General features: G+C 38.3%; 1 protein-coding gene across 1 annotated transcript in view; it reads left to right on the top strand.

Annotated features, from left to right (window-relative positions):
- Positions 1 to 971: 971 nt before the first annotated feature.
- Positions 972 to 16,511, top strand: part of LOC116177053 (lachesin-like) — a gene marked incomplete at its 5' end in the record, with an annotated part of 91,685 nt that continues 76,145 nt past the window's right edge. Inside the window, 1 exon segment of the mRNA XM_031495917.1 lies at positions 972 to 1,165. Coding sequence (XP_031351777.1) covers positions 972 to 1,165 — 194 coding nt within the window.

Raw genomic sequence — 16,511 nt, forward strand, 5'->3', positions numbered from 1 at the left:
TAAGTACAAATTTTTAAAAACACCCTGTATAGTGTTTCTGAAACACTATAATGGCGCAAAGATTTTTGTTTACGGCGCATTTTAGCGCATGATGAAAGGTACGATGTAGTAGAAAAAACATGTTAAAAAACGTAACTTTTGAAAACGTTAAGTTATCCCCCCCACTTTTTAAAAATTTTTTATGGCTTAACCGTAATGGCGCTAGCTTTAATTTAAGTGGCGCAATTGAGCGCATAACCAGATGTATCAAGTGGCACAAATACCGGTAGCAAAATGCGGGATTTAAGGATAACCAAAAAACAAGAATGGCGCAAAGATATCTTTTTACGGCGCATTTCAGTGCATACCTGAGAGTACAATTTCGTATGAAAAGATGTTAAAAAAAACTTTTAAAAACGTTAAGTTGGCCCTCCCCCGCTTTTTGAAAATTGGTCACGGCTTAACCGTAATGGCGCTAGCTTTAATTCAAGTGGCGCAATTGAGCGCATAACCAAATGTATCAGGTGACCTAGTTACAAGGAACAAAATACGTACGGGGGGGGGGGGCTACGTTCACTTGCCCCCCCCCCCCAAATGTTTTTTCGAATTTCTAAAAAAACGATAATGGCGCAATAGTTATTATCGGTGGCGCATATGAGCGCATAACGAGCGCATTCATTTTAAAATAATACGACTATCAAATCTCTCGGTGGGGGGGCCAAGTTAACGGACACGTATTATTCTTAGCTACACAAAACTGAACGCGCAAATTCTGTCTTTAAAGAACAGCACAATAATACTGTGAAACAAGTTATGACTATTGTTATTAATTCATAGCAAAAATTTAAGCGATACAATGCGACAAAGTTTAATTGAGTTTCCCTCTGCAATAATCCGTTATTAATTTCGCCAACTTCAAGGAACACATACATATTTAGAACTTGTCTCGTTTAAACGTCTTCCATTGTCTTCACAATACGGTTTTGTTTCAGGAAGGAGAGACTTACAGAAGTATTCAGACTGGCGACAGCAGCTGTGGTACAATAACTTCGATGACTTCTCCCGGACAGAAGGAGCAGCGGGAGCCGAAAATAATACCATAAATAACGTCACGGTCCAATTAGGTGCCACCGCATATTTACATTGTCGTGTAAGAGGCCCCGGGGACAGGATGACCGGAACTGACGTATGTAGATCATTTAATACCGCCATTTTTGTTTAGTATTCGAACGGTGTGTTTCTTCCGTAGAAAAGTTGTACGTTTTATACAGTTTTCATTAGCTTTATCTGGCGTAATAACGAAATTAACTCGCAAACAATGCCTAATAAAGGAATCCTCGGCGAATAAAGTTTCGTTTTCCCTTAATTATACGTAGTTTGCGGAAACTGTTGTCCTATATAGGTATATAACGTAAACGTAAACTATGCGTTAAATCGTTAAAACTTACTTAATTGAATTTGTATGGTCCTAACCCTTGTATGTTGCGTTTCATATTCCTTAATAGCGTATTAATTTAGAAATTTGACGCCTTACAAGAAGTTACTTTTGTGCAGAATTTTAGATGGTTTACGGATCTGGGTAAGGATATAAGGTATGCATTAGTTCATAAATTTTTATTCACAGAGCGAGAGTTCTCTTCAGCGTTTCACATTCTATAGTATATAGATATAGTAACTTCACAGATTACTTACAAAAAGTATTGTCGGTATTGATTCTGCTCGTTGCAGCTTAAGATTAAATTTGTGAAAACGGGAGTGGTTAGAGAGATTAGACGTCACGTGTCACTGTTCCCTTAAAATATGTATTTCATTCAACCTTTTCTCGAGTAATGGAGTCACTAACTTCATTTTTTAAAAAAACCGAAACAAAAAGCGTGTTAAAAAGTATCCCACGAGGCGGGGATAGTTTAATTTTTGAGCCATTGTTAGAATTATTTAAAAGTACTTGAGGAAACTGTTTAGGGTTCATTACCTTTTATGTTTCTAGAAAAATACGTCAATGGAAATAAAGTTGCATATGGATTTGATTTAAAAAGAAGTACAAAAAGAGGCGTTGTCTATTTCGTGATCACGTATCCATGCTAACTTTAATTTTTATCTAAAATTTAGCTTTATTTCATAATAAATTACTAGTACACCCTCCTGTCCAAAATACACACACAGCCCTGAATGCTAAACAATTTTAATATGGTATCACTGAAATGAAATGCAAAATCCCAAATGCATCGTTTGGATTTGGTTCTTATCCATAAGTACAATACAAAATCTATTTCATAATAGTATTTCTCATAGGTCGATTTCTTCAGGAATATCAAAATTACTTCAAACAAAATTAGCATGCAAATTTTTGTTATCGCTCGAAAATAAAACGGCCTTACTGCGAACTAAACTCCAGCTTTTATGCACACTTAAAACTGAAGCTTAGAATTTTTAACGCGACCAAATGGTACCTGTCGACTCTTCAAAAGTGTAACCTCATCTGCCAAAAACCCCCTTATTGCGGCCGTACACTAGCCGCATTTTGCAGTTTGACCGACCACACAATTGCCGTCGTTTTCCGGTAAAATGTAGTCCCTATATGAAATACTGTACCGTACGTACACGAACGTTTACGGTAGTCGAAACGCGCATCTGCGTACTCAACTGAGTTGTGACAAGCCGGAATTCATTTCTACCTCTATGATCGCAGTGGACGATACGTTTAACACGGATACATTTATCAGGCCTAACTACAAGTGCGGTTCATATGATGGCAAGTCAAGCACAAAAACGTTGTTGGGTCAACTGCGCGGTGCAGTCGACTTGACCACAATTCTGTGGTTACCTTGCGGCTCGTGTACGACCATCCTTACAATCCGACCTCTCTTCGCTTATCTCGCACCGCAAACTTTTTTAAAGGCGTACATGTTGTTATCACCAGACATACTTTCGTTCTCGTTCGTTATGAAGCGGTACATGTGTACATTTTCCTATACAGAATAAAATCCAAATTTCAAAATCTACTTTTTAATTCTAAATCTACCACCCGTTACACTGTATTATAAACTGCAACTGTTGTTGCTAACCAAGGCCTGGTGCACATGAGCTACTACTAAGTAATCTCGGATTCATTTTCAACCTGAATTTTGTTTGTGCGGGTCCTTTTATTTTAATTTCTTCGTTTTTAATTCTGCTACTGCAGTGCATGATTTGGGTTGGCATTATGCTTGCAGTTAACAAATGTAGTGGACTGTGAAATGCAGGTTAATTATATATCTATTGGTGAAACTCTGCAGGACCTGGAGCATGTTTTTCCGTCTAGAATGAGAGTAGACAATCTTGATGGACTGAAATTAGTGCAAAATATCACCAGATTTGTAGATCTCAGGTCAGAGGAAAATAGTCTCGCCCCTCATGCTCCGTAGCGACGGTTTTTGGAGCCAGCAACACTGTAGCGTGTCAATTTTTATCTGGTTAAACACTCGTCCTTATCTTAAAGCGCCTTATTTCTCGAATATCCAGTAAAACATTTCCTATACGAGTACATTTGTAAACTAAAAATATTTTTATCCTATACAAGGAGAAACTTACATTTTCTCGCCTGTGTGAGGACGCGAAAGAAGACAATTGCACGCATGGAGCGAGAAAATTCAATTTTCTCGGCTAGGCGAGAAAAAAAATACGCCTTATGTAAGCTAGATGGCGCGGTTGTAATAAAATGTCTAAAGTCACTAGATATAGAAAGTACCGCAATCATCCACCATTTTTGGGCAAATTTGCTGTCAACTTAAAAAAATTGACAAATAAAATCTGAATAGCTGTCATTTTTTATAACCTAACTTCATAGTACTGTCATGTTTTATAAAAATATATACAGATATCTCCAAACAGGTGGAACAATCCCTAACATTAAAATTACTAGAATCTGGTAACTTCCGCCATTTTTTGGGCAAAAATCATGCGTTCTCTCTCTAACACACGAGCCCAATGGATTGCGGTACTTTCTATATTTAGTGACTTTAAAAATGTCAAAGAAGTTATTTCTTTTTAATTAAATAAGGAACATAAAATCGTCAACACTGATTTAATAATTAAATTTACCCTATGTTCACTTTATTTTACTGAATTCAAGGATTTATTTAATTACCGCGAACCTATAATACAATGTTTCGTGAATTTGAATACTTTCCCAATATCACGTGACCAATTCAAACGTTTCAAACTTAGTCATAATCTCCCATTTACTTTCAATAACGCGCATCTGTGTCAATACATTTAACACCAAGATGCACTTTGCACTGTAAGTAGAACACCGCTTATCCGTAATAAGTACCTAGCATTTTAACATACGTGATACGAGACTACCCCGAAGTTAAAATGTGTCCAGTGTGACTGTAAGGAATGAATAAATCTATTTATAAAACACGTTTTTTTAAAATACAAGATCATCAAGGATTTAAAGTGTGCCCATTGCGCTTTCGTCGCCAAGCATAAATCCAGTGTTAAAAGCATGTAACATTTGACAAGACATGGATACTGCGAAGGATTTAAAATGTAACCGGTGTGATTTTGTTCCTGAAAACACACATTCAATTTTAAAACACATTTGTTAATACACAAGACCAGTAATAATTTCAAATGCGCCTGGTATTAATTACAACCCCTTAAATCCCGTTATTTTCTAAGGAAATAATCATGCGCCAGTGAAATGCCGGAAATGTCAACTCAGTTCGCACATGATCAGTTTTCTCCACTTGCACATCTGCTCTGTTGCACCGTGACTCCCTTCGGTGACTCAGCACTGTGCAATCGCAAGCGCGCTAGAATTTGAATTTGCGTTGAACTGTATTATAAGGGAAAGGGGTAAATATACGAGTAAAAAATATACTCGTGGGCCCACTTAGATTGCACCGTTTCGTAAAATTTTTTTCGCGTAGTCAGCAGGAAACGTGTAAATAAACAAAACAAACGCGTGCACGTTGACGCGTTAAAGCAAATCCAAATTCAAGCGCTTGCGGTCGGACGTTGTTAAGGGATTAATTTTAAATGTAAGTGTATAGGATAAAAAATATTGTGTGCACCACGGCACGAAAGTTGTTTTCCGGGCCTCAGGAAGTGGCCAGCCTCGGCTGCGCCTCGCCTGGCCATGTCTTCCTTCGCCCCGGAAAACAAACACTTTCCCGCCTTGGTACACAAAGTACTATTAAAGCCTAAAGCGACCACCTATTACAAAATCAGTTTAACAGACGGATGAGAAACCTATTAACAGAAATATGGAAGAAGGCAGTTAAATTTGAGTTTGATGTCAAGGAACAGTGTGCATTCAACCTTGCTTCCAGTTGTGAAATCTCTTCTGTATGGTACCTCTGGTATGAATAACTTTGAGTTTCGTGTATATTTTATTTCGATTTGTTTATTCAAAATACGTAACAATGTATAAAAGAGGTCTTTAATGAGTCGTTTTTGGAGATCTCCCAAAGAAACCGCAGAAACGCCACTCTGATACGAAAATTGGTCAGTCTAGGTCAAATTTTCGAATCTGTCATACGGACGTAAGACGTGAAAAAAAAAGCATTTCTACCACAAAAATTAATTTCTTGGCATTTTCGCCCTCATATTCAGCTATTGCTGAAATTCGCCCTAATTTTAAATATTGGTGGCATTTTCAATCCTAAGGGATAAAACTTCCGGCTCTACGACTCTCATCACTAAAAGGGAACATGTGTACGAAGTGGTACAATTCTAACACGAAATGCCGTTTGTCCTCGCGGGCCGCTCCCACTACCTGTCGTAATCCGTTTTACCGCAATTATGCATAGAATATTATACCCCATAGGTAACATGCTACAAAATTAAATTATTAAGGGTGGGTATCGATACCATCACGATTGTATTAAATAAATGGATTCTAGGGTTATATGAAAATCCTATTTTATTGTAGCACTTTCTTTCCAATTGAAAGCATTTAAAATACCTTCGGGAAACGCAGTAATAAAAACAGGAAACGATTTTCACTAACCGCTAAAAACCTTTCGACCAATAAAACGCCACATTGGGTACAACTATAATAGTCTTTTAATATCGGGGTTATATTAGTGTTCGTATTTGCAACGAATATGCAATTTTCATTTGCACACTGTAAAACGTGCGAAATTGAATTCGGAAATTGCTTCAGTTCATTAAATTGTCCCGTTTTGAATATGCATATTTCGATTCTCCTCTATTAAGCTATCCTTGAGCAAGAAGAGATGAGAAATCTTACACTCCATGTATTTTATGAATTTTGAAATTAAGTAGCGTTATCTAACGGACAAAGATATATGTAGTTATATTAAAATATACTGTTATGCTTCAAATCTACCTTTCTGGCTGCCTCTTCCGACGCAGGAGCTGTGCTAGCTAACTAACATTAGACATGACACTATTTCATTTGAATCAAGCTCAGAAGGGAACTTGATTGTTCCCTATAATAACGTGAGATGTGACGAAGCCCTTACTATTCCTTGGTGGAAACGAAATCGTGTAATTATGTCTCTAGCGCGAGACCAAAGTAACTGGAAGTAACCCGGCGGCCATCTATTATGGTACTTGTGGACGGTATTGTTAGTCCTATATCCCTTCCCCAACCCGAGACCACTTCCCTGCTGAAAACTGCGTGGCGGTGAGCGGAAAAGTTGTAACTACGAAGTTGTAAGCAACAAGTGTGGAAAGTGTTGAACTTTCCAATAGCAAACAGAGTAATAGTAATAGAAAAACCGGATAAAAAAGAGGAGAGAGAATACTTACCGAAAGGGGGAACAGGGCAGACAAAGAGATCCTAATCCTAACGGTATAATTAAAATTTAAAAAAATTTAATTTAATTAAGACACAAAAAAATGCAATTCTATGTAGATTTGAATTCACAAACGGTGGTCATGGCGACAGTCGGCGGGCCGGTACGGTAACTCGAGCGCTTCCAGAAGATTCGGAAATCCTGCTTCTGGCTAAGAGAACGGAAGCATAAATCATTAACTATATCTACTGGGAAACAAAATGCAGGAAAGCAACCCAAAACCCCTGTATAATTAACGGGAACGAATGTATCGAACGCTTACATTGATATTCAAACGGTACGGTGGACAAGCAAATTACTAAAGATTAAATGCACATTATGCAAGACAACGAAATATCGAAAAAGATCCCCGCTAAAACAAGCTCTTGCTTTGAAACTTTGACATATGTCTGGCGTCGCCTCCTCTCCCAGGATTTAGTCAACTGTCGTGGGGATGCGTCCCTATCAGGGGCGTTCCGCCACTACTTTTGTTGCCATCGCGCTGGGCCCCGACATATTATGCCAAACAATGTGGGGGGTTGTGGGGGAGGGGACGGCTAACTGAGTGTTATCCAACCCGAACGGGTACGGCTACAGTTTCGCCACTGGTGTATCTGTCTTAGAAGGAACTCTCTAGTGACAGCTTCTTCTCCGGGCGTTCATTGGTTTCCGATCTATCCTTTTGTCTCGTTCCATTCCCTGTTTTCCCTCGTGTTCCTCCCTTTTTTATTGTTGTCCTCTCCCTGCGTTACTTTCTGTCCCCTTTTTCCTCCTCCTCTTGGCTACTTGTACTTATGTGTTATTCTTCCTCCACGTCCAGTATTCTTCTGCTTTCTTTCTTCCTTGTCTCTGCTCTACTCTTCCCATCTTCCCATGGTAATCCCCGAGACCTCTACCGTTTGGTCGACGGTGGTGTTCCATGTGTGGCGGGTTCGGCCCACCTTCCATTCCGAGGCACATAGATTCTTGGCAGCCCGTATGATATGGTCTTTGTTCCTCCTTTTGGCATGTCCCCAGTATCTCATCTGCCTCATCTTCAGTCTCCTGGTAATCGTCTTTCCCTCTTTTATAAAATTCCCAAAATGCGGAATCCACGGATTTTCCAGCCCGCTCGGCGAATTCCTATGAACGCGTTCAAAAATTAAAACTTCTTTAATTAACTCATGCCAATTAAGCGCACTTCATTTGACACTAGACACAATCGAATCAGATGGGGTTTGCTGCAACACAATTAACTACGGTTAATTATACTCAGGTTTATCTAGGTGTAAAACGAGCAACCTTGCCGGCTTCTATCCTAATTTAACGGAGCGGAAGTTATTGAAATCACTCCAAAATTTGATTCTGAGATTTCATCGGATTTTCACATTGCAAGGTCCCAGGAGTCCAAAAAAGTGATTTTTTAAAAATGTCTGTATGTATGTGTGTGTGTCTGTGTGTATGTGCGTACGGCATGATTCTTGCAAAAAAGGTTCAGTCATAATTACCCGACCGATTTGGTTGAAATTTGATAACAGATGTTTCCTTAAGTGTTCTGGAGAGCTGAAAAGCTTTCGTAAGCGATTCGAAAATGGCAAATGACTTTTTGAGAATAAAATCGATATTTATTTAATTACGTATAACGGTGTAAGGAGCAGACCAATTTGGCTGTAATTTTGTACCAATATTCTCTCTAATGGTCCTAAAAGCAGGTTTTGGAATCGATTGGAAAATGATAAATTAATTTTATTTTTTGCCTTTATTTTTGAGTGGGCGGGGTTTCAGCCAAGGCTGATCTACTAGGTAGATAAAATAGTTATGTATATAACAACAGCGGGAAGTTCAATTTCGCGCATTGAGACTGAAGGTATTTTGACGAGGCGAAGCCGAGTTGAAATATCAGTGAAATTAATTAGACATATGATTTCATTGTGTTTCCCTTATTTTTAAATTAAATTGCAGTTTGTACAACTTCGAACAGCAAAGACGTGCCTGCTATCGCGGTTTGAAAGTGCAAAGTGTGTAGACGGCGATAACCACATCGCAATCAACAAAACAACTTCAATTCACATTGCATTTCTGGTAAACAAGAATTATTTAACTATTAATAATTAATATCTATAAACAAATCATCACCCCCTCAAGGGGGTGAATTTTCGTGTCTCAATGGCCACGCTCAAATTAAAAAGAAACTCTGATCACTTATCTCCACCGATTACCGACCTACAAAAGAAATATCACTGGAATCCCGAATCTCTAATCGAGAAAAACAAATATTACCTACCCAGTCACCTAGAACCCTCTGCTTCAGACGATGGTGATAACGCATCCGTCTCAATCGATGATGTTAACGCAACGTCTCCCAAAATTAAAATACCACCTATCTTCCTGCACGGCCCAGTAAATCACAAAGAAGTAATCAATGACATAAAAAAACTCGCCAAGGCTGAATTTTCAACATCCCTAAACTCTACTACGTTAAAAATTACTGTAACAACCTCGGAAGATTACAGAACTATAGCTAAACATTACACCGATAATAAAATACAGTACCACACATTCCAAGACCCAAACAGCACACCCCTCTCAGTAATTATAAAAAAACGTCCCACCTTCCTTAACCGAGAAAGATATTGAAGAAGAACTTGCACAATACAACCTGCCGATTATACGGATCACTAGACTACTGAATAAAGACAAAACACCTATGCCAGTGTGTGCAGTGCTACTAACAGCCAACGAAAAAGCAAACGAAATATTTAACATCAGCAGCATATTTTACACAACAGTCATCATAGAACCAAGAAGAAACAACAACAAAACCCCTCAATGCCACAGATGCCAACGCATTGGACATACTAAAAACTACTGCAAACTAGAACCACGATGCGTCAAATGTCAAGGACACCACTTATACACCAATTGCGACAAACCTCCACAAGAGCCCCCGACATGTATCAATTGCGGAGAAAATCACCCAGCAAACTTCAGAGGATGCAGATATTTCGCTGAATCAATAAACAACCGAGACAGGCGTCCCCGCAACGAATTATATAAAACAACAAGAACCCAAAACACACAGGTACCCGCCAATAACACAATAAACTTCCCCCAACTCCCACGCACTACTTCGCAAACCAACCACCCGTGGCAACCCAAAACAAACACCCCTGCACCTGAAACATCCTCCTTACTTAATACGTTACTATCATCCCTCATAAATCTAATCCAACCCTATATGGAACAAATCAAACAATTCATATTATCCAATCTCTTGCCCTCCCTTCTCAATGGACCATAAAATTAACACAATCTCTCAAATAAAAATCCTAAACTGGAATGCAAATGGCATCAAAAAGCAACTAAACTTACTCAAGTGCTTCCTCACAAGGCATTCGATCGACATAGCATGCATCTCTGAAACGCACTTGGGCCACTCCGAAAAACTCAAAATATCTGGATACCGGATCTACCGCACCGATAGAAATGCGAACATTGCATCAGGAGGGGTAGCCATCATTATTAAGCACAAAATCATACACCACGAATGTCAACCACCCAACACTATTAATCTTGAAACTGTTGGAATTCGAATCAAAGCACAAGACGGCACTTCCGTAAACATCATATGTGCATATAAGCAACCCAACAAAAGGCTTCTAGAACAAGACATCTCAGCAATCTTCACCAAAAGTGAACCCACACTACTCATTGGAGACCTACACTCCAAAAACACCATTTGGGGATGCAGAGCAACAAACCCAGCCGGCAGCAAACTCTACGACTTATCATCAACTTATGCTTTTCAAATTGAAGCCCCGGACGAACCAACTTACCAACCCTACAGATATGATCATCAACCCGACAAACTGGATATTCTTGTTCGCAAAAATTTTAATAAGCAAGCTCTAGGTGCACCCCGAGCTGGACTCTGACCACCTACCAGTCATCATTACATTCCTAATAACGCCCGCAAAATACACCCCCGAGCCCAGACTAATCAATGGAATAGTAAACTGGGAACTTTATGGCGAATATCTCGACAAACAACTTAAGTATCCCAACAAACTTCAAACCCCAACTCATATAGACGAAACAATTATACATGTAACAAAATGCGTCACCGATAGCGTTCGCAAAGCTACCAAAGAGACGGTAAACAGAAAACGCACAAATGATAATGCATCACCTAAATATATACTCGACTTAATTAAGCAAAAGAATGCACTGAGAAGAGAATGGCAGAGAACTAGAAGTCCCGCAACAAAAAACGCTGTCAATAATTTATCCCACCGTATCAAACACCAGCTTGACGCGTACCGAATCTACTCCTACCAAAAACATATCAGCAATCTTGAACCTGGCGATCCAGGACTGTGGAGAACCACCAAGCGGATACTACGTCAGCCCTACGAAATTCCACAAATCATCACGGATGCTCAAATACTTAACTCGGACGAAGAAAAAAATGAAGCCTTCGCAGACCATTTCGAGAAAATCTTCACTCCTCACAACCACACCGATCGGGTTTTTAATAACCTAGTAAACAACTTTGTTGAAACACACCAACCAATCCCAGAATTAAACGTTAAACCAACCACACCCAAAGAACTCGACCTAATTATCAAAACCCTATCACTTAAGAAATCTCCAGGCAACGACACAATACCCAATATCGTACTAAAAAAACTTACCAAAAAAGCACGCGCGTATTTGGCAACAACTTTCCACGCATGCCTAAGATTAGGGTACTTCCCAAATATATGGAAACACGCAACAATACTTATGATCCATAAACCGGGAAAGGAAAAGAAAGATATCAACAGCTATAGACCTATCAGCTTACTATCAACTATTTCGAAACTCCTCGAAAGGGTAATTTATTCTCGACTAAATGAAGAAGTGCAAAGACTGAACATTATACCACCCTTTCAATTCGGATTCAGAAAAGGTCACTCCACCAATCATCAATTGCAACGCGTCGTCGAGACCATTGAAAGAGGATACGAATCCAAACAATTTACAACAACCCTGTTCAATGACATTGCCCAAGCCTTTGATCGGGTATGGACCAATGGTCTGAAATACAAAATCTCACTTCTCCAAATACCCAATTACATCAAAACCATTCTATTCTCCTTTCTAGAAAATCGCAGCTTCGCCGTTAAAATTCGCGCATCCCTTTCCCCCACCAAAACCATACAATCAGGGGTCCCGCAGGGGAGTATCCTAGGCCCAATCCTTTTCAATATCTTCATGCGGGACTTCCCTACTATCAATGCAGACCTTGCAATGTACGCAGACGACACAGTCATAATAACCAAAGATGAATGCTTGGAAATGGCCATCTCCAAACTGCAAGACGCCAGCACTATTCTCAGTAGATGGTTCAAGAAATGGAACCTATCCATTAATTATGATAAATGCGTTACAAAAATATTCACACTACGACGTATTAATAACCCACCAAACATCAACATTAACGGTCACATCATTCAATGGAACGCCAATGAGGAGCCCGTTAAATACTTAGGTATATACCTTGACAGTAAATTCACGTGGAAATACCATATACTCAAAAAACTAAACGAAGGACACACGAGACTAATCCAGCTGTATCCACTTCTAAACCGAAAGTCCGCCTTACTTCCTCAATGCACTATTATCCTGTACAAAGCACTGATACGTCCATTAATCCTCTATGGGTGTGTGGTATGGGGAAACACAGCCAAAACAAATCTTCAAAGACTTCAGATACTCCAGAACAAAATCCTCAGAATTGCATTCAACGCCCCCTGGTTCATCACAAACCAACAACTGCATTACGAACTAGACATCGATACAGTTGAGCAGCATATAGCGAAACTTACTAAAAAATTTCACGCCAACCTCAACAACTGCAGTGGTGCAGCCCACTACACACTGGGACGACGAGGTATCCATGTACGACTCAAGCGTAAACTACCCCAAGATATATTCCTTAGCGACGACAGCGACCAGTGACCAGTTCCAACAAATCCAGTGCTCACAAGTGAACGTAACGTAACATTTAAACATTCTTGCGGTCATACATACCGCTCATGTTAGTTATATACTAAACACATCCTTGTTAACAATGCCTTGTATAACAGTGTAAGTAAACTGTTGAGCAGGCAAAAGCCTAAATAAAAAAATAAAAAAATTAAATTGCAGTTATAATAAAAAAAAATACTATAAGAAACAAGTGTATAATTGGTCTTTAAAGCACTTGCAACTCGTTGCGCGTGCTTTAAAGACTTGATTATACACTTGTCTCCTAATATACTCTTTTTCACTGTTTTCACGTTTTCGCGCACGTTGCTAAGAGCAACCTTACTTAATAATTAACCGTTAAAAAAATTTAGTACTTCGTGCTCCGAAATTCGTCAGATTTTTTTCTTTTCTTTGATATTGAGGTAAATTACATAAAAATCTCCCTTCCCAATTACATGAGTACATTCATCACTCATTTAGGAGAGCAAAATTTTTAATATGAGCATATTTTCCGTAGAAAATGAACGAAAAGCCGGGTCGCGTGGCATGTTCCTAACATCAAAAAGACAGAAATGAAAAGTTATAAGCATTATACTCGACAACTTTTAATTAATTGATTCGTACATTGAGTTACAGCAATGCAGTATAGATAAGCCGATAAAAGTGAAAAATCTCTCCATTGCGGAAATAATTGATTACTTCCAGAAGTAATGAAGTAAAGTTATTGAGTTTGCAGAATATTGAATTTCGCGTGAAGAAAACGTTCTGAAATTCTATACTTTTAATGATCTACTGTGAACGCCGCTGAAACGTGAATTAATTGTCAAAGCTTTAAGGTCGTGTTCCTTTAACAAACTTTTAATCCGACATAATTTAATACGATTCCCAGTCATAAATATGTATTATATTTTCCTAAAAGTAATGAATTCAAAGGGTAACAATAAGCTTTCAGAGTCCGTAACTTTTACAAGAATAAAAGATGGCTTAAACAAAGGGATCGGCAGGAAAAATGTTTTTAGAAATTTTTCGAGCTGGAACAGAACGTTTAGATACTTTCAAACTTTGTTTTCGGTCCACGTAAAATGGAATGGCGTGATTATTGCCTTTCTTGATCTCGAAAACGTTGACATATGCCAAGTGGCAGTGGTGTCCGAGTTTGAACACTTAAAAATGGGAACCTATTCACTTAAATCGGAAAAAGAAAAGTTGACATTAAAATGTGACATTCTCGTATGTGCCTAAAGCTCGAGAGAGCAATTTATACTGCAACTGTATTGTCGTAAAGCGGAAACAAATCAATAAAGGTAATAAAATGCGGGTTTCCACATTTCTTATTGGTTTCTTGTATCTTCCCCTTTACAACTTTAGGCTATCTTAGCAGCGAAAAAATAACTCAGCGCGATGCCGAAATGAAGTGGAATTTTATGCTTTATTTTCAACATAAAAGCAAACCAAATCCATTGAAGCGGCAATTTATGCATTCATTAAAAGTGTATATAGCATATTCAGTACAGCTTTGTGTATGTGATTAGCACTTTGTTTGAGAAGGCGCACAAATTGTCTATTTTTTCAATTTAATTTGTATGGCATACCTACGTAAAATGTGGGACATCTCCAGCAGCCTTAGATATTAACGAGGTGAACAAGATCGTTAACTATGTAACGGGAATCCGTTCAATGATGGAGATATGGCTTAAGATTTAATTTTTTTCGAAAAAGTGAATAGAAGGCAATGGTTTCAAGGTTCCAGCGCTGCGGGGAAATTACAGGGCGTGGATCATTGACGCAGATGTGGATTAAATCTCATGACAATTGCAGTGGTGGCATCTTGGACAGCACGTAGCCCGCCATCAGGTATGTATAGCTATAGACGATCTGTAAAAAATGAATGTGAAATTATTCCGCAACGCAATGTCAATGTCAATGTCTTGGAATAGGAGCCACTGACGACCTTTGAATGAAACAGCTGATAAAACCCAGTAGTTCCTTCATTGGTTTTGCACTGTTAATGAATGGCACCTAATTATTTGTGGGACAATTTCCATTCAAGATTGATCATCGTTTCACATAATTATAGCATAGTATTATCTTTCCCCTTGAATTAGTACTACTACAATTTAATATAATATTGATCGGTTTGTTATAACTAAAGAAAGGAATTTAATGTGGGCTTGGTAAGTTTCTTTATACTGCAACGACAAGAATTTAATAAATATTTAGAGCGCAAGCACGGAATGTTTGCTGTATAAGAATTTCAGATTTGTAGAAAATAATTCTGACTCAATTATCCTTTAAAAGTGCAGTGCAGAATGAAGTTATTTACATTCCATTTTGTTTTAAAAATATAGTAACTAAAGCGCGAACATTTTCAATTCAGTAAACTTAGATATTTGTAGATTGCAAATTTGGAGATGAAAGAAAATGGGAGTGACTAGAGTATAGGTCAACGTGCGATCAAATTTGGAAAAATGCTGTAACGTAAACGCGCCGTCGTGGATAATAATAGGATGGAAACGTAAATCTTCTGCAATGTTCTTCTTCTTCTTTGATTCAAACTGTTATATATATGTGTACGTAGACGGAACGGGAGACACAGAGGAAATGACATGTACTTTTTAGGTTATGCTTTTTTACTGACTTACTATGAAATATATTAAGTGTACAAACGAATACTGGTATTCTGAATTATTCGACTTGAAGACTACGTGCCGAACATAACAAAGTGGCGACGAGGATAGTTTAAAACGTACCTTTTTACATTTACATGAAAAGCTTACATCAAGGTTTACATACATCATGTACCTACCTATTGGCGTTTAATTAGGTAAAAAGAGCCTGGTTTTGCTTCCTGGGAGACCTTATTTCCTTGTATTCAGGGGCCTGAAATCCGAAAAGCCTTGATAGCCCTCTTGGCGAATCCTTTATCCTTTAATTAATTTAATTGAATAGGTAGGAAAATCGTACGAGGTTAAGGCATTCATTACGAAAATGGAACAGTTAATACAAAATCTAACTTCAGTTGTACAAAAGATGCAAGAAACCCAATTACAAATACTGAATCAAGCAAATCCGCAACAATTACATTTTACGAAACCAGATCTACACGGTGTACATTTGCAACCATTCGATGAAAACAACGAGTCGTTTAATACATACATCCAAAGACTCGAAAACCATTTAAGTTTACGTGGCATTACGGATGAAACTCCAGAAGCTGATAGAAAAAAAGTACAAATTTTTCTAAATTATTTAGGGCCAAAGATGTACCAAACGCTCTCAAACATTACGTCACCTGACTCGCCCAGCTCTAAAACATATAAGGAGGTTGTACAGTTGTTGAAGATGCACATATGTCCACCACCAAGTGAAATTGCAGAACAGCATCGGTTTTCCTTACGGGTACAGCACGAGGGTGAATCAATAGCAAATTTTGTTGCCGAATTAAAACGTTTAACTACAAACTGTAATTTTAAGTGCATTGAGTGTGATAAACCTACAATAAACACTCACCTCAGATCACAATTTATAAAAGGTATTCGCGACAACGACATACGGGAACGGTTGTTACAGCAAACTGCTCCCACGTTTACATTTGATAAAGCTGTTGAATTAGCATTGTCCATAGAAATGTCGAAATGTGAAAGTAAACAGCTGCAAAGCAACTCGAGTCAAATAAATCTTGTTAGTAAAATTAATGAAAATAGCAAACCTTCGACTTCAAAAAAGAAGTTTGAAAGGAAAAATTACAAT

The sequence above is a fragment of the Photinus pyralis genome, unplaced genomic scaffold, assembly GCF_008802855.1.
Source record: "Photinus pyralis isolate 1611_PpyrPB1 unplaced genomic scaffold, Ppyr1.3 Ppyr1.4_LG1, whole genome shotgun sequence".
NCBI lineage: Eukaryota > Metazoa > Arthropoda > Insecta > Coleoptera > Lampyridae > Photinus > Photinus pyralis.